The sequence below is a fragment of the Periplaneta americana genome, chromosome 16 (genome assembly GCF_040183065.1).
Source record: "Periplaneta americana isolate PAMFEO1 chromosome 16, P.americana_PAMFEO1_priV1, whole genome shotgun sequence".
Taxonomy (NCBI): domain Eukaryota; kingdom Metazoa; phylum Arthropoda; class Insecta; order Blattodea; family Blattidae; genus Periplaneta; species Periplaneta americana.
The window spans coordinates 36,910,837-36,933,087 of NC_091132.1; the positions used below are offsets into that span (position 1 = coordinate 36,910,837).

Below are 22,251 nucleotides of genomic sequence, written 5' to 3' on the forward strand. Positions count from 1 at the left end.
CATTCGAGTAATCTGTTAACAAATAATGTTAGATGTAATGTATAGAAATTTTTCCACGCTCTACATTAATTTCAAACTGGCACGGTATAGTTGCTTCTGTTGGTGACGCATGAAAAGGTAACATGGCGGATGTCAGTGGGAAATGGTCTAATGTTTAAACTTTTCTGAGTAGATGGCAGTAGATATGCTACAGTATCGTTCTGCCATCTGTAATAGATTTGTGTAAACACTTGCAAATTTAGTGATCTGTGATAAAGCTGTAATGAAGGCCGAAAACATGGAAGAGCGAAATTTGAGAACACTACTAAAATATATGTTTAAAAAAAGTTGCATCGTGCCTGACCTGTTATCAATTCCTTGAAATTTCTAAAGGACCAATACTGGTCCAAATAAGCCACACCATTATACATGTTGTACCACGAAGAAGTTGGAAAACGGTTTTGAATATAAGAAATTAACCTCTTATATGTTTTTTTACAAAGTGTTGGCCAACCTGTTTTGTTTAATAATTATTATGGCGAAAACGCGTAACACCAATTCGATTTCTTACCGAAATGGCGCCATAGCATGTGTTCGTTTTGTATTGGTGTGAAGGCTGAATTTAGTTGATAACACGCATTGCAGATATAACATTAAAGGTATTTATAAACTGTAATTATTAGTATTTTAATGTATAGTGTATACTGATGCGATTTTATAACAGAATTAGGGAATTTGGTACTGTAATCGCCAGCGTATATTTGTTGCAGAGTGTATGGCATACCGTACTGATTGTTTAAACTTTAAAGGGATTTTTAAATATGTTTTTAAGCTGTTCATTCTTTTATATTTATGATATAGTTAGAATTAAGAACAAATTTATACATACGATAGGAAACATTAAATACATTTCTAGTAAGCTCTTTACTTGTACGGTATTGTAAAATAATTTAAAGAAAAAAAATCACAATAATTTAATAAAATAAATACATCAACCTATCTGTCTTTTTAAATTTCAATTTGTGTTACTATATTAATATAACGAGGATAAGGAAAATTCGTATGATGTCAAAATTATGTGATTTGCTTGACATGTTAATTAAATGCTCTTTGTGTTGGACTAGCAAAAGTCCTCGCACGAGGTATGGATTACATACCTTTGATTTCCTCCTAAAATGCAAGTTTATGCAGCTGGGTATCTTGATAATCATAATATTTCCTAAGCCTTATCATGCACATTCGACAGTCACAGACAAATATCTAAGTTAGTCTTAGGTAAATATTAACTTACTTATGTCCCAGCCACTATAGGAACGTCATAAAATACTCTGAAAGTGCCTTGGATTTATATAGTTACGTTTGATTAGGTGTGTAGTATTATGAGAGAGGTTAGATTAGGTTTGATTAGGTGTATAGTATTATTACTATGTTGACGACACAAACCCACTGTTACATTAAAGAAATATGGCCATATTCTTCATTCACTCGCGACGATTTTCGTATAAGGTTCATATTTAGGGCGCGTTGAGTGGACCTACAGCTCTCCCAGTGATCACATCAATTTCTACTTACAACTTACCTACAAATGGCTTTTAAGGAACCCGAAGGTTCATTGCCGCCCTCACATAAGCCCCCCCCATCGATCCCTATCCTGAGCAAGATTAATCCAGTCTCTATCATCATATCCCACCTCCCTCAAATCCATTTTAATATTGTCCTCCCATCTACGTCTCGGCCTCCCCAAAGGTCTTTTTTCCCTCTGGACTCCCAACCAACACTCTATATGCATTTGTGGATTCACCCATACGTGCTACATGCCCTGCCCATCTCAAACGTCTGGATTTAATGTTCCTAATTATGTCAGGTGAAGGATACAATGCGTGCAGTTCTGTGCTGTGTAACTTTCTCCATTCTCCTGTAACTTCATCCCTCATAGTCCCAAATAGTTTCCTAAGCACCTTATTCTCAAACATCCTTAATCTATGTTCCTCTCTCAAAGTGAGAGTCCAAGTTTCACAACCATAAAGAACAACCGGTAATATAACTGTTTTATAAATTCAAACTTTCAGGTTTTTTGACAAGAGACTGGATAATAAAAGCTTCTCAACCGAATAATAACAGGCATTTCCCATATTTATTTTATGTTTAATTTCCTCCCGAGTATCATTTATATTTTTTATTGTTGCTCCCAGGTATTTGAATTTTTCCACCTCTTCGAAGGATAAATCTCCAATTTTTATGTTTTCATTTCGTACCATATTCTGGTCACGAGACTAATCATATACTTTGTCTTTTCAGCATTCACTTCCAAACCTATTGCTTTACTTGCTTCAAGTAAAATTTCCGTGTTTTCCCTAATCGTTTGTGGATTTTCTCCTAACATACTCATGTCTTCCGCATAAACAAACAGCTGATGTAACCTACTACATATAACTTATTTTTTCCAAATATTCAATTTTCAAAGATTATTTCTTCGAATTGAACGTTATTAGAAACATTATTTTATATTATACTAGCCATACCCGTGTGCTCCGCTGCACCTGTTAGAAATAAATATAAAGATAATTTGTATAAACAAAAGCCGCCCTAAATAAGGGTTCGATAGATCGGCCTACTAATCAATTCATAAAGAATAATAAGTAAACAAAACAATTTTGTGACACTTGGAAAGAAAAAGAAAAAACATTTAGATAAGAAAACGTAGGAAATCATTTACAATAAAAATTTTGTTGGGTACAAATGATTACTAATTATAGCTAAGGATGATTTTAACACGTGAGATCCTATGGCATCAATCGTTGCATCAGAAATTTTGTATTGTTTAAGTTGATTTAAAGTTTTCTCGTGGGATCGTGCCACGGGCACCGAACATGAGCCCAAAAACTGTCCAATGTGTAATGTGGTATTGTGCTCCAAGATGCTGACAACAAGGCTCATATATGACTTGTTTTTCACGACACACCTCTTGTGGCTGTTGCTCATGCATCTCAAAACGGATTGTGGGATCAAGAATGACACCCTTATCCTTCTGCCGATCAATTATGATGATATCAGCCCGTCTAGTAGAGCCATCAGAAGAGAGCAACCAACCTCCTCATAAACCTCATAGGAAGCATTCTGACGGATTGAAGCTGTGATGAGAGAACGAACCCTATTATGTCTGTTGATTCGGAGCAATTCTCCATGATGGCAGAAACCCAAGACGTGAGGAAGCGTTTCTTGCTCGTCGCATCTTCTGCAACGGGTTGAGTCAAGGCGTTAAAATAGGGCGTTTGATCCAGGGAACATTCGTGTTTGATAGAAGGATAAATCGTTTAATATGTTACTTAATTTAAATTGTATTTAAATAATTAAAATGCGGTCATTTTGGTCCAGAGAGCACTCAGAAGTTACTGTAATAAGATTTTAGCATTATGTCCATCTGGAGAAACTACACTTTCCAATGGTGAAATAATAATTAATTATACAAATCGGTTAAGTTAGCTTTCGATATTACTTCATACAAACACAGAAACATTCTCTGTAGGCTATATTTCATAGCTTTCGATTGTTGTTGTTCAAGGCCCCTTATAGACGTAGTCATTTGTTTTCATTTCATTACACCACCTTAGATGGCGTTGTATTTTAATTTTAAAACTCATTTATCTCATTAAATATCAGTCCTATCAAAATTTTGCAAGGAATAAAACTTATCGGAAATCATTTTTAAAGAAACTTTTGTTATGTAACATATTTCACTAAAATCAATAATAAGCGAGATATTTCGATTTATTTAATTCAGGCCCCCTTATAACCCCCCTTAAATAATGTATTTTGAATGTCATATAGCCTAAAATCTAAGTTACAGCGAACTTAATGTATATTTCAATTTTCATATAAATCAGTTGAGGCATTATCGCGTGAAAAGGTAACAAACATCCAGACAGACAGACATACAAACAAAAATTTCAAAAAAGCGATTTTCGGTTTCAGGGTGGTTAATTATATATGTTAGGACCAATTATTTTTGGAAATTCGAAAATTACCAGAAAAATTTTGGCTACAGATTTATTATTAGTATAGATTTTCCCCTTTAAGAAAGATAAACTGACGCGAGGGTAAAGTGGTGGAATTTAAGCGTTAATATAAGGCGAATATAAAAGAATTATCTGCTCGGTCAAACAGAGAATGCAGATCAAACGCTGATATTTCGATATGCCTGAAAATTAGAGCATCAGTAACTAGTGCGAATACTGACAGCAGGATGCGAAAAACAACGCGTGACTGGCGTACTCGCAGGGCAGATAGACAAAAATCCCCGCTATTTGTTACTTTGTCATTGAGTATGTGAAGAGGAGAAAATCGACTTCGAGGTTTTCACTGAAAAGCAAGTTTGCAGCACTTCTGATATTGAAGAAAAAAAAATGATTTTGAAATTCCGTATATCTGTGGACAGCTATTTTTTCCTGAAGTATTGAATTTATTTTGTTCTTACTCTTCACTAGCAGATTTATGCAGGAATTACGCGCTTCACCTCAAGAATCATCAGATTAGGCCTTAGATACTTTATTAAAGAAAAATATGTAACATATGGTTACTTCTCAGATGAGTAGGAACAAATCCGCCTAACTTCATACAGTTTCTCTCACACATGCACCCGTACACACACACACACACACGCGCGCGCGCGCACGCACCCTCCCCCCCCCCACCGTATCTTCCAGATCACTCCCCCCCCCCATTAATTCATCTTGCATGTGGTCATCCTCTAAATCAGGCCTGCACAAGGTTTTCGCTCTCCGAGCTGGCTCACTGCTCATGAGCGGAATGCAGATATTAGCTGCGCTCTGTATAAGGGTGGACTGGAAGAAGGGGTGATCTCGTACAAAATATACACAAAAGGAAATACAGTACTTGTAAGAGTATTTCATCATCATCATCACTTCATGGTTTAGGCTTAGTGCCTGTTCCGTCTTCACATTTTATTCAGTTCCACCTCTTCCTAGGACGTCCGACATCTCTTTTGCCTTTAGGTTGGTACTGTTGTATCAATGCTGGCATTCTTTCATTATTCATTCGAGACAGGTGTTCTTTCCACTTTTCTTTTTAATCTTCAACTTTTTCGTTTATGTTGTATATATCTAATTCCTTACGGATATCCTCATTTCTTATCAGATCCCTTCTTGTACATCCCTTTACTCTGCGAAGAAACCTCATCTCTGCAGCCTGTAATTTACTTTTATCTCGTTCTTTAATTATCCATGATTCGCTTCCATATGTCAACACGGGCACTGCCATAGTTTTATAGAACTTTAGTTTTGTTTCCTTTCTAGTTTTATTTTTTAGTGTTCTATTTAGTGTTCCGCATATCCACTGGAATTTGCTTATTTTGTTGTCAATATCTCTATCTACATCATAAGTTATATTACAACCTAAATAATCAAAATGAGATACTTGTTCTATGGGCATATTATCAACTATTATTTTTGTACGAATTGGAAATTTACCACTGTGGGCCATTACTTTAGTTTTATGAGTTGATATGCTCAAATTATAGTTTTCTTTTCCTAGTAGGTGTAGTTTGTGAATGGCATATTGCAATTTTTCTTCACTATCTTGTATTAATGTTACATCATCGGCAAACATTAGAACATTTAAAAATGTATCTCTACTAATCTTTAAACCTGGATTCACCTCCATTTTCCATTCTTTAATTAAGTCATCTAGATATATGTTGAAGAGACTAGGTGATAGGTGTAAGAGTATTTATGAAATGAATTCCCGTTCAGTGTTTGCAAAACTATCTTGGACTATAATTAATTAATAAAGAAATATTTATTTTACAGAAATAATAGAAATTCTATAACTACTTAAATGTACAATATCATTTTGTTATATTTTTATTTATCAGTCTATCAAAACGATTTTTTATGCCGTTGGCAGCTGAAAGGAACAGTAGCCTACTGATCATAATGAAACATCAGTTACAGACGTTCGATCTCTGCCTTCATTAAAGTTGATTATAGAAAACAGTTGCTCACAAATATAAATGTTGAGCCAAACATAGCACTCATTTTCACAGTCAGCCTGTGTAGTCGTGGATATTATTGCTAATGTTTAGTCTTGTAAAACTCAACCAGGCTAGTAGTATTATTCAAACGATCTTTAGCCCTTAGGTCACATTGAAGATCAATAAGTTCGAGCTGTAAATCGTTAAATGTTAAATGTTATGTTCCGTCTTTTAGATTGCTCCATATTGTACTATAGCAGTAGGTAAGCAACGTGAAACAGTTACTGAGAATAGGCCTACACACTGCACTCCACTAGATAACTGAGTGGTCGTTTCCCTCTCCTCTACCTATAGCAAGTCTATGTCATTCTGATATATCTTCCTCTCTGTTTCGGCGAGTGGTAAACACAGCTCTCCCGCTCCGAAGGAGCGCACGCGCTCGTTGAGCGCTGTTTGTGCAGGTATGCTCTAAATCTTCTTCCTCCTGGTTTACCATCTAGTTCTTTTCTTGGCATTGTTTTATCAGGCGTCCTGTATACATGCCCCAACCACTTTAACCTCTGCACTTTGATTGTTACTGAGTCTATTTCATTATAGAGTTCGTAAATTTCTTTATTTGTTCTTGACCTCCACTCCCCTCCATTGTTTACTGGTCCAAAAATTCTTCTCAGCACATTTGTTTCCCATGTGTTTATTTGTCTTTCATCCCTCTTTGTAAGCATCCGAGATATAAAAAACATATTAATGATTTCTTTTATCGGAGTTGGATATTATTTCAGGAAATGTATTCACTTAATGAGCCAGTCGAATATTAACTGATCTATTGGTTACTGTTGTATACAGATATGATCATTAAGACCTTCTTGGGCTGTGCTAACCAGGCATTATTGTGATGAGTTTCATTTTTTAGGTAGGAGCATATTTGTTTTATCAGTTATTTACCGATGTGATATCAATTGTAAGCAATCCATCAGAGAGAAGAAAATATTAAGGATTGGAACGTGGATTGTATGATGCTGAAACTGATCAGAAAGAGAGAAAGGAATTGGTTGAGTCACTGACTGAGAAGAAACTGCCTACTGAAGGATGTGCTTGGAGGAATAGTGAATGGGGGAAGAGTTCAAGGCAGAAGAAGATATCAGATGATAGATGACATTAAGATATGGGATCATATGCGGAGACTAAGAGGAAGGCAGAAAATAGGAAAGATTGGAGAGTATTGGGTTTGCAGTGAAAGACCTGTCCATGGGCAGAACACGTATGTATGTATGTCAGTTGGGAGATTATGTAGCATTGAAAGGGCATCTGAAGGCAGAGATTCCTGGTGATATAATAACCTACAGTGGTGATTAGTGTGACTGAATTTAAATGTAAGGTGGTAAATGTTTTACTGGCAAGTCCCTTGCCTGCAGTTGGATTCGAACCTGTGAACTTCGGATCTAATGACAATCCTGGGACTCACTCAAACAGCAAGGACAGCTCTGTTTTGATAAATAAATTAACAATGTCATTTCAACATAAAAGGTGGTCAAATCGTCATAACCACCACAGACAACTTTATTGGTAATCCTAACATTGTTATTTCTACTTTTTGCAGCCCAATGAAGATGGCCAATTCATCTCGACGTGTCTCATGTGGATTAGATTTCTGCAGTGTCCCTGATATTAGAGGAAGTCTCCAGGGTGCTTCAGAGTCAGGGTTTGTAACTGAACCGATGAAATCTGTGTCTGATTTGGTAATCTGTATTATTTTTACGAGTTTTAACTGATTAGGTGGACGTTGCGTAATTATATCAGTTCAGAAATTCCAGTTTTTTAGTTTCTCTTGTTTCTTTTTAATAGTGTCAGATGTTAAACATGACTGCGTCATTTTTATTACTTTCTGGCGTTTAAATGAGATATTTTTATATTTATTTTCGGATTTAAATTTTGCAGTATAGTATTAGCTTATGTTTAATGCATTATTGTCTGTACATATTCATTATACAGGATTATGTTTTCTCATTTATGTACAGTTTGTAAAAAAAGACCAAGCACACTCTCAGGGCATGATATATTTATAAGTTCATTTTGTCACTAGCTTTATTATTAAGAATGAATTTAAAGTCACTGGTTTATTTTAGCAATATTCTCCAGAAGGAAGCCACGGAAGTTAAACGTTTTTGTCAAAACTGCCCTTTGCTTGAGCTTACGTGACTTTATTCATTTTTGCGAGAATCAAACGAATTCTTAAAAAAAATTTACATTGCTCAAGCATCGTTTGACTAACTGTACAATACACTATCTACGTGTAACATTTTTAATCCATCACAGTAGAAAGAACACCCATTCATTATTAGTCTGTCTACTGTATTTGACGCACCAGTACCCTCCTATTAGCTTACAGATGGTTGATCAACTGTAAGGACTTCATTGTCTTTGATTGACAAGATAGAAAGTTTCACGCCCTGTATAACCAATGGGTCATGGGAGGCTGATTTATTTAAGATGCTTGGAGTTTAATGAAAACAGTAATTGACATCCATATTATCCAGGACTTTCTTGTTTAATTTCAGATATGATTTTACATGTTTTCCAATTGTCCATCCAAGATTTAAAAGAGAATTCATCAGTGGAAAGTGTAAAGACAGACCTGGAGCCTTCACGAGATCAGATCTTATTCTTGCTGGATCAGGTAAAACATACAGTATAAAACAAAACATTTTACATACACTAGCATAATTTATATTTGCGTTTTTTTAGTTATTAGAAAACGCCTAATTCATTAGTCTCAAAATTCTGAAATGGAATTAATTTTCCACACCTGTATATGAGAAGGAAAGAAAGGGTATTAGATCGTATATCTGTATGTGACTTATTTAACATGAGATTCGAAGAGTTATGAGTAGAGTTAATATTTGTGTGTCGTATGTTTCTTGTAGTCAATCTCAGCTTATTTAAAATTTATCATCTTTTGTAAATCACACCTTAAATAACCATTTTGCAGTGTCCAATAGTGCATACAAATGCTTGTATCAGGGGAAAAAAATTATATTGCCTTTACAATTCTATATTTTTATAATAAACTGCAAATTTTGGTGGAAATTTTGATGCAAAATCATCACTTTTCACCCCTTCAGAGCTGCAATATTAACTTGGTATACTTGGAATTCACAGTGGCCCTTGTGAACAGGATTATATACAAAAACAATTTTACTGTCAAAATAATCGTGTGGTTTATGGATGACGGATTTTATCTAACTTTGTGGTTTTGATGGTGACTGTGAATGATTCCATTCTGAGAATAGTAATTTTGATTCATATGCTGTTGACCATATTTCTCTAATTGCAATAATTATTTGATTGGAAAATATATTTTAGGTGATGTAATAGGCCTAATACGAAATATAATTAGTAGAAAAAAATCAACTTTTTCATTGTGTGGAATTTACATATTAAATTATTACATAGATTTATTAAGGATATTGTAAAAATGAATATGCATTTCCCTTACAGACTGGAACAATTTGATCGTAGGCAAACTGTCACCTTATATTAATGTTGATTCTGAAGATCCAGTTGTGCGAAAGCAATCTGAAGAAGCTTTAAACCAAGAATTAGCGTATGCTAGTCATCTTGGTCTTCCTGCGATTATGTTCACACTCAGGGGAGACAACCAAATTAATTTGGCTCGAATTCTTCACAATAAGATGCAAGCAGGAAGCACATATCAGGTACAGTAATAGAAGTTTGGTATAACATTTTGTCTAGCACTGTATCAACTGTAAGTTTATCTGGCATCCTCTCAACTTGTGTAACATGTCATTTAGGTCTTCGTTCACTAGCATTTAATGTCAATGTTGTCTTTGATAATCTTTCATTACCCATCCTCATAACATGTCCAAACCACCTAATACCGCCAGTTTATCTTGCAATTTTTCATTTTCCAAGATATTTATTTCGTCATTGTTTATTCTATCTCTTTTTGTTTTCTGCTAAACTGTGAAGAAATCTCATCTCTGTTGCCTGAATTCATGCAACTTTTATACTTAATTTAGTGAAGCTATAAAATCGATCAAAAGTAACGTAACATATTGTATTAGCTTGATTAAAAGCTAATACAATAACCTAACATTAATGAAAGACAACCATAAGACCCTAACATTTCGCAGATATTTGCTGTATTTATTTTCTGCACTTGGTTCACTTAAACAAGCATTATGGGAATAATATGGTATATGGTCACGATTTGGAACAATGTTCAACTATTACCGAGCATTCTTTTAATTGTATTGTCGACATGACGTCACTGTAAAAATTCACACTAACTCCACAATACTCATTAAAGGAGGTGATGGGGAAATTTGTATTTTCTACATTTTTGAAGCTACGTCCTTCGTTTTTTTGTATACATAATCATGGTGTGATAGAAAATGATGTGGTGAAGTTTCATTTCTGTGAGTGAATTAGTTTTTGAGTTATTAACAAAAATATTTTGAAAAATTTACATAATTCAAAATGAAATGTGCCGCTCAATTTTTCAGTAAAATGTTTGAAATTTTTTTCAGTAAAATGTTTGAAATTTTTTTTGCAAGACAGTGGCATATTTAGAAAAACATGACACATTAATTTTCCTATATCTTTACTACAAAAGGGGGAAAACAATTTTTATAATCACTGCATATCAAAAAATAGAAATTTTCCATTGCCACTATAAATATTCAAGTTTTTATTTAAAGAAGTATTTATTTAATCATAAAATCCATGCACTATTTTGCTAATCACGTATAGAACATGCAGTAAAAATTTCATGTTCTAGCAGAAAAATTGTTGTTGTTGTTTTCTAATGCCAGGCGTTTGACAATAATGTCATTTGACCTCTTGCACTCCAATATTTTCCAAAGATATCATGGCCAGCCACTGAAGCACAGATTTTGAGGTGTTCCGAATCCATTTGTTGGTGCATCAAAATTGTAAGAGCCTTTACACTTCGAACCTGATGAAATGTGCTGAAAAAAGTAGTGTGAGAAAATAGCTTTCAAAATTTGCATGGAATTAAAATACAAGGGTGCAGCCATTTATATATTGCGTAATTTTTATGCTTTCGAGCGCCGCAGAGCATTGAAACTTGTTTGACATATAATTAAGAGATTGCTGACCCATTTTTTTTTTTTTTCCACAAAAAAAAAAAAAAAACGAAAATGCGATTTTTGACTGAAAGTGACCAAATTTCACCTGTCTCCCCTCCCTCCCCTTAAAAGTATGTATTGTAATGTACACTTCAATGTACTCTACTGTGGCAGGAGTAGAAATTCAGTGGAACTATGGTTCAATTCTTCAGAGGAAAGTGAAACTATATTTACTTCCCATTAAGACAACATATGACTCGTGGGTTGTCCAAGGTAATAGTTGTGCTTCTTAATGACAATGAGTTCTGCTTTTTGTGAATATTTAAAGTTTATTAATAATTCTTACAAAGTGAGGATGGAAGGAGCAGAAGAACGCAATCTTTGAATGAAGAGATCATGGATGATGATGATGATGATGATAGTAGTGCCAGCAGTGTACTTAAGTAATATTGAATATTTTTGCAGATTTGGCTACATTTACCCATGGAAAGTCCAGCCGTAGCAGCCTCTTACTACCATGCCAATGAAGAAGAGCTGGGAATTTTAAAGGGAGGAACAGAAATCAACACATGGGAATGGTAAAAGACAATCTTGTTTAATTATAGTTGAAACACATTTTTAACAAGCTAATTTCATTCAAATCATACTGTATCTTTCAACGGTGTCATTTGCAAAGTGTCATCGCTAGTTTCTAGAATTCCACCCATCAAAAACCATGAAATTATGATCTTGAAGTATGTCCCATAAATATGCACTAATAAATCAACAAAATTACTTCCTGTAGCAGCAAGAATACTAAGTGAGTATAAATTTATGTTTAATCCCTTGAAGTTGAATCAGTGCGGAAATACTGTTCATATCAACACTTGACTGTTGTCCATAAGATGGATTTTTATCTTGAAAACCTCTTTCCTATCACTGTCTCTCTTTGGGTGCATGTCAACAATATCAACCTTCCCATGCAAAGAGAGACGAATATGAAATGCTTTGAGTATGATGAAAGATTTAACTACCAGAACATCGGGAGTGTCATACCTGTTCTTATCCAGGGAATTCTTTTTTTATTGTTACTTTGGAGTGCATTAACAAATCTACCAATGGAAAAATAATGGTGAGTCCCTGACTTTATGGAAGACAATGGCTAGTTTCTGATTCAACAATACTCATAATATTGGAATGTTGGTTTCATAATCAGCACTGGAAATCATATGTACAATCCCCTTGATCTCCCTGTTCTTTGTTGTTAAATAATTGTAACTGCAGGATTACATTACTTATTGTAGCATTAGGAATTTAAACATGCTTAATTGTAAGTAAAGAATATGAGCAACCATTGGATTACATTTAATCTTTTTTATTTCCATGAAAACATTAACACAGGGTGTCCGGGACAAAATTTACCAATAAGAAAGTTTAATAACTCACCAAATAATTGATGGATGAAAATGCTGTTTGCGGGAATTGACAAAGGGACTTCCAAAGTTTCGAATGACCACTAATAAACTTCTATGTGTGCACCTCTTGTAGCACGACAGATGTCCAGGTGATATTCAAGTTCTTGCCATGTGTTTCATAACATCTCTGGAGTGACAGTTGCACAAGCAGCGACAATTCTCCGACGCAGATCCTCCAAATCTGCCACTACAGTCATGTACACAATGTCTTTTATGTATCCCCAAAAAAAGAAGTCCAGTGGGGTTAGGTCTGGGGATCTGGGAGGCCATGCTGTAGGTCTACCTCGATCAATCCATCGCTGAGGAAAGCATTCATTCAAGTGATCTGTAACATGTAATGCATAATGAGGCGGAGCTCCGTCTTGTTGGAAAACATATCCCTGTGGAATTTGAGGAATGGCGTAATTTTGCAGCATATCAAGATACACATTTCCATTGGTAGTGTTTTCCCACAAAAAAGAACGGTCCAATCACAGTTTCATGTGTAAGTCCGCACCAAACATTAATCTTAGGGCTGTCTCTTTCCAATTCCCTCACTACATGCGGATTTTCTGATCCCCAGATGCGACAATTATGCCTGTTGACGATCCCATAGACGTGGAAGGTGGACTCATCACTAAACACGACCTTCTGCAGATACCCATTTTCAATATCAATTTTCAACAGCATGTCACTAGCGAAATCATATCGTGCAGGAAGTCGTTTGGTTTCAACTTTTGAACCAATTGAATCTTGTATGCATGCAGACGTAACCTCTTGTGCAGAACATCGTGGATAGTTGACTTTGGAATTGCAAGTTCCCTGCTGGCATGGTGAACAGACTTACACGGGCTCCGTTGGAAAGCTTGCTGAATTCTGTCGACTTGCGCTTTTGTCACTTTCTTCCCGCGTGGTGTTTTCTCTACAAGAGAACTGGTCTCAAGAAGCTTTCTATGCCAAGTTGTTATTGTGTGCCTATCTGGTGGTTGCTTCTCAGGCCATTGTTGTCTAAATCTTCTCTCCACTATCTTCGGATACTTGAATTCGGCAAGCCAATAGCAGCATTGAACTTTTTGTTGCACTGTGAACGCCATTTTAATTACAGCTATGTCAACGACAATGTCTAAATGTTGCCAATATCACACATAAAACTTAAAATGTCCCTCTTTCATTTGCCGCAAATTTCATTTTCCTATCTCCATTATTACGCGAGTTATTAAACTTTCTTATTGGTAAATTTTGTCCCGGATACAGTGTATAATACATACAAAGAAATTGTTAATATTATTGGGGTTCGAATTTCTAGGTTTTAATGTATTTTTTTCCTAGTTTCCAGGTTCTAAACTTTCAATGTAGTTGTACATTTCATTTTTCTGGACGTGAATCCTGTTGAATAAAAAATCAACCGAGTAGTAGATTAAATGTTGAAACAGCTAAATGAAATGCAAATATTTTTAAACTTAACCAGAGTCCATTGTTGCGCTTAATTTTATGAGCATTTTGTTTCACATTTGAAATGTGATTAACATTTATTTGCGACTCAACAAATGTTTTGTGGTGAACCTTTTAAATTTGGATTCACCACACAGTTTTCATGAGTGTTGTTAGTTCAATTCTCAATTTATAAAATATAAAGGTATCCACGTATATGTCATTAAGATGGTAAATTTGATTTTTTAGCAACTGGCATAGCAGAGGCAGTAGTACATTTGCCTACTGTAATTTTTTTAAGTTAACTATGTATTAAATTACATACATCCAACATTTCTAGTAGTTGAAATTTTGTTTCGTATTAGGTAACTTATTGAATAATTCTGAATATGCCAAAAGTAAAATTAACAAACAGTAGTTATTCCAACAATGGATCTAGGTTAACCCAAATTTCACTATACGTATTTCTCATATTAAAGAAAGATTGAACAATGCTTATAAAACCCTAAAAATCCGAACCCTATATTCACGTCAGGCTATTTGAAGCAGAATATTATATAAAAATATTTATAGTAAAGTTTATCTCGCTTGTAAAAGTTTTCGTGTAGAAGAAATTAAGTTATACATGACATGTAACACTGTGGTGTTAGGTGGAACAAGTTCCGATCTGTGTGCAACTTTGAGAAGAAGCTGGGACTTGCATTGGAGGTGACTACAGATATTCCATCTGAGGAAGAAATTTCTCGATGGATAGGAGAGCCCATCAAGTGTTTGGTTTTACCTACGTCACTGTTTGTTACCAATAAGAAAGGATATCCTGTGCTCTTGCGTCCTCATCAGAATCTTATAAAGTCCTTAGCAAGTCTGGATGTACAGGTTGTGGTACGAGGTGCTATAAGGCATGGTTGTTCTAAATACTATCAGCAGTATTTGGATCATCTTTGGCAGGTGGGTGTATACATGAATTACGTTATGTATTCAAATCTTGTAGATAAAAAATTTGCTAATTTCTAATGCAGAATCTGTAAACATATGTAGCCAATTTTTGTTGAAAGGAAATGACCAATAATTCTTTATTCTCGAAAGAAGTCAGGGTTTGATCTCTTACAGCAGTTGTGAGATTTTTAACAAATATAGTTTTTATGAGACTGATTTTCTTAGGTTTTCCCCCAGCCATTCTCATTCTGACATTGCTACATTATAACTAGAGATGAGGAAAGAATAATGGAACAGTTCTAAGAAGGAACATTCTGTTTTGAAATAACATTTCTGAACAGAAAGAAAAGTTACTTTTGGACCTAAACTTCACTCTGAATATGATTATCTGCATTCTTCTTTAATGAACATATGGTTGCAAACAGTGTGTTCTCTTAACAACTCTAAAATCCACACACATAGCAAAACAATTAATTAAATTTTACGTAGAATATGTTACAGATAGGCAAATGTCCGAGAAACCATAATGCATTTTTTGTTTTTGTTTGTGGAGTTATTTGAAAAGTAAATGTGAAATACAACACCATCTCTACTTTGACCAAGTTCCGGCAAACTATGAAAACTCATAAAATAAAGTGCTATTAACTCTGAAATTAGTTTTTTTTTGTAGAGTATGAAGAGAGATTAAAGACATCAGTTATGTTTCGTACTTAGCACTGCTGTAGAAATTTGACCATTTATATTTAATTTTATATCGAATTTAAATATCTCTCAGGTCAAGAAACTACTTGCATTTTCATAATTTTAATATCAATATCTTATGTTAAAATAACGTACAATATAACCATTTCCTGTTTCATACATAGCTTATAATATTGTGAAACCAATTTTTTCGCTCTAAACTAGTGTTTACAGTTAATTTCCAACAGCAGGTATTACAGTCTCTTAGAAATTCGTCTTAAATGATAATTTGAAGTCACAGTACATAGCTCATTTATCAGACTGATAATTTAGAAATGTTTATTTGAAACCTGATATTTTAGAACAACTTTTCCCTTCTCTAATTATGACAGTGTCTTCATTCCATCACCTTTGAATAGCTTCAGTAGTTTGAAAAGATACCAAAATACAGAATTGCACTCTGTCCCATGATGTTTGACGTGCAATGTAAACAAAGTCTCCAACTGCCTACCTCCTGAACCATTCGCGTGCTTCCTCATCAGGTCATCTCTCCCAATCCTAAAAACATTGATCTCGTGATTTCATCGTGGAGCAGTGTGTAGGGTTTTAAATTGAGATGATAATAGCATTTCTGTATTTTTCAGAGCACAGCACATACCGATCCACTGGTAGCATATGCAAGAGGTTATGAAGATTATTTACAGTGTCCTCTTCAACCACTGATGGACAATTTGGAATCTCAGACTTACGAAGTTTTTGAAAAAGATCCAGTCAAATATAATGAATACCAGCGTGCTATATATAGTGCTCTTTTGGACAGGATATCATTTGAAGAGAAGGATACCAAAATTCTGTAAGTTCACTTCAGGTTTTTCATTAATCTTTTTTTACCTCTAGTCAGCTATAATCAACACCATGTATAGTGTTCCCATACTGTGATTGTATTGGTGGGTTAATGTAAAAGTTCTGGTTTTTTTTTCTGTAACTAAAAGTTTTTATTCGAGATGAATAGAAGACAGAAATTAATCTAGTAATATATTCTCCTACATTATCTATGAATCAGAAGTAAACACTGAAATACTGAAACAATTGTCTTTAGAGACAATTAATATTAGGTACCCTCCACAAAACTGGCTTCATTTATACACCGACAGATCCTTGATCTCCAGAGAACAAGGTGCAGGTGCAGGTGTTACGTGCTGTCTCTTCTCACTTTATAGATCTCTTGGGTATGGAACAACAAGTTTTGATGGTGAAATCATTGCAATAAGTGAATGTCTCAGGAATCTTCTATGCCACATCAATAAATTTAGGAATGTAGTTATATTGTCAGACTCCAAAGCAGCTATTCTATCAGTAGTCTCTAAACACACACCTTCATCTCAAACAGCAGAAATAAATAAAAGCTCTCTCAATTAATATCACTCAATAAAAGAATTGTATTCCAATGGATACCATCCCATTGTGGAATCCTGGGAAACGAGAATGCGGATGCTTTAGCAAAGAAGGGCAGCACTGCTACTTACAGACTTGTTACTAAATCTATGTATTACTCTGTGAAAAGATTTATTAAATCTACATACTTAGACTTCAACAAACAAAATTTGATAACACAATCCCAAGGGAAAAAATGGAACTTTCTGCATCAAAATCCACAGTTAATTCCCGATTTACCACGAAAATCGTCTGTAGCTGCATTTAGATTGGCAACAGGCCATGATTGTTTGGCCAAACACCTGCATAGAATTGGAATATATCAGTCCCCTAACTGTCCATTGTGCAACTCAAACCAAGAAATGGATTCGGAACACCTCAAAATCTGTGCTTCAGTGGCTGGTCATGATAATATCTTTGAAAAATATTGGCGTGCAAGGGGTCAAATAACTTTATTGTCAAACGCCTGGCATTAGAAAACAACAACATTATCTATGACTCTCTGCCAATGCTGGGGTAGCTTTTCGATTTTGCGTCCGAAGAAATCTGCTGGTTTGGAGTTAAGTCATCAAGCCAAGTTTGTAAAGCATCTTCGTTATCAAGGGAGTTCAAGAAGAGAGAGAAGGAGTGACGTCAGGAACAGAGCGATTAAGAGTGGAATAGATACTTGGGTGAAGTCAGTGATGACGTCATTCTAAGGCCACGTTAGAAGGGAGATGAACCAGGAAAGCGAGAGAGACAGTGGAGACTTCTGTAGTGTCAGCAGGCGAGTCTAAGATGATGTAGGTCACCAGCTGATGAAGAAAGAAGAGTCCAGGAAAGAACATACAGGGAATAAAGGAGGGGTAGTGGCAAGAAGGGAAAATAAATCAATCAGATAGGGAGAAACAAATAGGTAGTAATGAGAAACTAAAAATTAAAATCCCTAACAAACATTAACAAATAATGTTATTTTAGAGAGGAAAGAGGGTATTTAGGTATGGTAGATTTTAGAAACTTAAAATAAAAAATTTAGCATTTTAGAAATCAGATTTGACATTTTATAACACTTGTAATGTTACAGTTTAGCATTTTGTCATGTTTTTGGATGAAACATTTTTTATAGAAAATTTGGTGATAGAAATTCAATGTCATAAATGTGTTAACAGGTGTATTTTCTAGGTTTTCCAGTTAAAATTTTTTGGAAATTATAATTAAGTAAAGAACATATAAAATTACAGTGAAATCGTTAATGTTAAGAAACATGTCAAAAGATATGGTGTGGTTTTGTCCTGCTCCATCTTATTACCCATTCATTTGTGAGTGAACACTGGAATAAAGAGATCGCATAGACAGGCAATATTCTACCCCCAGCACCAGACAGATTAGTTGAAAACTCGAGATAATGATACAGATACCAAGGAGGGTATCAAGTAAGTCACATTGCTGTGCTATTCATATTGTATAAGCTACATAGAGAGGTGACCAAACAATTTGAAAAATTGTGAGAATCCTCATCAAACACACATGCCACATTTTGCATTTAATTTCGTATTTAATCGCGGATTAAAAACCAACATTAATATACTTCACATGCTTTTAAACATAAAATTATTTATTTTCACAGCTTTTAGGCATATTTCACATTTATTGTAATTGCGAAAATCTACCATCTCTAAGGATACCACATAGACTCATTTTGGGTCTTAGAGAGGAGTGGTTGTGGAGCAAGGTTCTGAAATACCGTAGGATCTAAGAAACCGTTTCATATTGTATAGTATTTAACAATTAAGACTGACTGAAGTTGCATTATTATGCTGGATTGTAATATCTCTTTTCAGTGTTGTCATGGTGGTTGGTGCTGGTAGAGGACCACTTATTCGAGCTTCTTTAAATGCTGCCCAGAAAGCAGATAGGAAGATTAAGATTTATGCAGTGGAAAAAAATCCAAATGCTGTAGTCACGTAAGTTTTAAGTCATCCTTAGAAGTTTAGAACTGAAGCACATTGAGATAATACAGTTGATCTGCATGCAAATGATGGCAACATCATGCAGTGGATTATTTTATGGGGGACTGGACAAAAAATTCTGTAAGTTGAAATGGTATGTTTATGGCAGTGAAATTATGGAAATCACATTTAATATAAGCATGAGCTTTTATAATCAATTGCATTAGTTTACCAGCTGAAGATAACTTTGCTTGCACAAGGGTGTATTTGACAGATATACTTTGCGAGGTAATAAATAGAAACAAGGCAAGTAATTGTTAACAATACATTCATGTTCGAAATGTAACTTTAAATATAAGTAATATAGAGATGTAGAAAATAAAGTGAAAAACTTACTTACCTTACATGCACGAATAATCCGCACATCTTAATTTTGGAAAATGTATATTAAAAAAAAACGTTATTTTATTTCTAATTAAAAATAGTGAATTGTGGAATGCTGGTTCTGTGAAAGCTAAATCCGTTTCACTTAAAAATCTGGAGGATCATGCTCTGCTTGCCGTGAACGCTAACACTCCTAGATTCTTGGTTATTAGCAAGGCTTTTAATATACACATTTCACTTGTAATTCTACAGGAATTATGTTTAATGAAACATAAAAATTAGACAAATATTTGAGGCTACAAGATTTTTTTTCTTAATTAGGTACTTCCATGTTTTTTTAGTGTCAACCTCCAGTTAAGATTAATTATTCTGTGTCCCAGAAAAACGTTAAATAGGAGCTCTACTGTATTACATTCAAGATATTACTAGTGGCTTGAACAGCAAATACTGGATTTATTTTCTTGCACTGCTTATGGTATTCATTAAAGGTTCAAGTTCTTCGTTTTATAATCATGCTGTGACCTACGATTATTTGAAGTCATATATCCACCAAACACTTAAATGTTCTAATCTTAGCATGCAGTCTTTCACGGCCGGTGTCTAGTTGAAACGGAGCTTTCGGACTAAGATGCCGTGGTCTACTGGTGCAGATGTTACCAGACGTTTCGTATCCAGGATTCCGTGCTCCTGCGGTGCCATATACATAGGCAATACACAACGTAGCGTCAAAACTAGATTAGCGGAACACCAACGGAACTGCAGATTGGGACAGCTGGATAAGTCTGCAGTGGCGGAACATGCATTTCAGGATGGGAGGCATGACATACAGTTCTGAGAAACAGACATCCTCAGTAACACGTCCAATTACTTCCCCCCGTCTATTCCAGGAAGCGATTGAAATCCATAAACATTCCAACAATTTCAACCGTAAAGAAGAGAGTCTGAAACTTAACAACTGGTGGCATTCTGTCCTGAAACGGACTCATACTAAACCTGTGCGCAGCGACGGTACGACAGGTGGAAACCGAAATCCTGCGAGTGCAGTCCGCCACAACAATGGAACACAACAACCAGTCCAAGGCCACCGCAATCTAGCGAGCGTGGACAGCCGCGACAACGGTACGCCACGACCAGCCCAAGGCCACCTGGATCGAGCTGGTGCGGACCACCGCGACAACGCAACGCCACGGCCAGTCCAAGGCCACAGAGATCCGACAGGTGCGGACCGCCACGACAACGGAACACCAATCCCCGGCTCTATAAATAAGGACAAACAACCAGTCAGGTTATCAGTTGCTACAGGTATCCCGAGCAGAAGACTTCGACTGAGGATACCTAACCACTGAAGATGTCTGCCGCAGTAGTAGACGAAACGTCTGGTAACATCTGCACCAGTAGACCACGGCATCTTAGCCCGAAAGCTCCGTTTCAACTTAAATGTTCTACACACTTGTAGGGATTCTATAAATTCCCTGCCATCTTTTTTTTTTATGAAAACAAAATGTAAATAACTCCATTTAAATATTTTAACAAAAACGTAAGATTGAAAGTATCACATTGTAATGGAATTGACCACAGAGATGATAATTGTTATTTTCTGTGTAGTTTACAGGCTCAACAGGAAGAACTTTGGGGTGATCAAGTGACAGTAGTGTCATGTGATATGAGAGATTGGATCTCACCTGAAAAGGCAGATATCTTGGTGTCTGAACTTTTGGGCTCGTTTGGAGACAATGAACTCTCACCAGAGTGTCTTGATGGGGCTCAGAAGTTCCTTAAAGGTTGGTACTTAGAGACAAAACATTTTACCTTGGATAACAGAATGAGTGTACAAATAATAAACCATATATTACCTGTTCAGCTTAAATATACAATTCATTTTGAAGAGTTTAGATTTTTTGTTCCTATTCTCTCTGGCCTAGTCATTGCTACCTAGCCATGACTAAATAGTAAATTCTGGCACATTTAAAAAGTTCTTAAAATGTGATTGTAATATCAATATTTCAGTTGTCGTTAGTGGTCTTACATTTCCCATTTTGAGTGTAGGATTCAAAGTTCTCGGATTCATGGTCAGTGGATTTTAAAGAAGATAGTACCTAAGTGTGGCTTCCTTTTAGAAGAAAGTAAAACTATGGGTCATGTGTCGTAAGATTTCAGTAATCTTCACAACTACTAAAGCTTAATCTCCAATTTTTTTTATAATATTGAAATTCTTGGGAGTGGAGAAAGTTATGTATACAACAATACAAAGTGACCTTTTGCTTGTGAGATTTTTAAACTTGCCTAACGGGTAGTTTTAAAAACCTCTCACGCATACAAAATTGAGTCACTTCGTATCTATGTTATATAAATAACTACGTATTGCGTAAATTTTCACCCTCTTGACTTTTTCAATTTCAGATGATGGTATCAGTATTCCAAGCAGTTATACATCATACTTGTGTCCCGTCCAGTCTTCCAAGCTGTATAATGAAGTTCGACTGTGCAAGGAGAAAGACAAACATGCTTTAAATCACTTTGAAACTCCGTATGTTGTTCATCTGCAGAATAGATTTCAGCTAGCACCTACACAGCCTCTGTTCACATTTTACCATCCCAACAAGGGTAAGAAGTGCAAGTTTCTTTTTAAATTTTTGTCAAGTTTTGTGAATAATAGTTTTAGAGAAATGGATTGGCCGCACACTGAAGTAGATAGATGAAATGTGATCCTTGCTCTTTAAAGAATAGTTGATATATCTTGTATTTACTAATATTGCAAAGTTTTGCTTAGAAAACTTTGCTATACATTAAATATTGTTAAACAGGTATATGTAGAATTAATGAGTTTAGTGTTTAAGTTAATAATAATTATTCTGATAAGTGATGAGTAATACAGTAAGTCAGTAGATCGAAACAAATGACGCTTAATTGTGTAGATGTTCTTTATTAATTTTGTGTAATTGTAAATC

General features: G+C 35.2%; 1 protein-coding gene across 1 annotated transcript in view; it reads left to right on the top strand.

Moving 5' to 3' along the window:
* Positions 1–492: 492 nt before the first annotated feature.
* Positions 493–22,251, top strand: part of csul (protein arginine N-methyltransferase 5) — a 39,498-nt gene continuing 17,739 nt past the window's right edge. The window contains exons 1-10 of the mRNA XM_069813161.1: positions 493–638; positions 7,566–7,667; positions 8,524–8,642; positions 9,464–9,681; positions 11,542–11,654; positions 14,591–14,888; positions 16,202–16,410; positions 18,812–18,934; positions 20,909–21,084; positions 21,704–21,907. Coding sequence (XP_069669262.1) covers positions 7,570–7,667; positions 8,524–8,642; positions 9,464–9,681; positions 11,542–11,654; positions 14,591–14,888; positions 16,202–16,410; positions 18,812–18,934; positions 20,909–21,084; positions 21,704–21,907 — 1,558 coding nt within the window. The 5' untranslated portion in view covers positions 493–638; positions 7,566–7,569. The remainder of the gene's footprint in view (positions 639–7,565; positions 7,668–8,523; positions 8,643–9,463; positions 9,682–11,541; positions 11,655–14,590; positions 14,889–16,201; positions 16,411–18,811; positions 18,935–20,908; positions 21,085–21,703; positions 21,908–22,251) is intronic.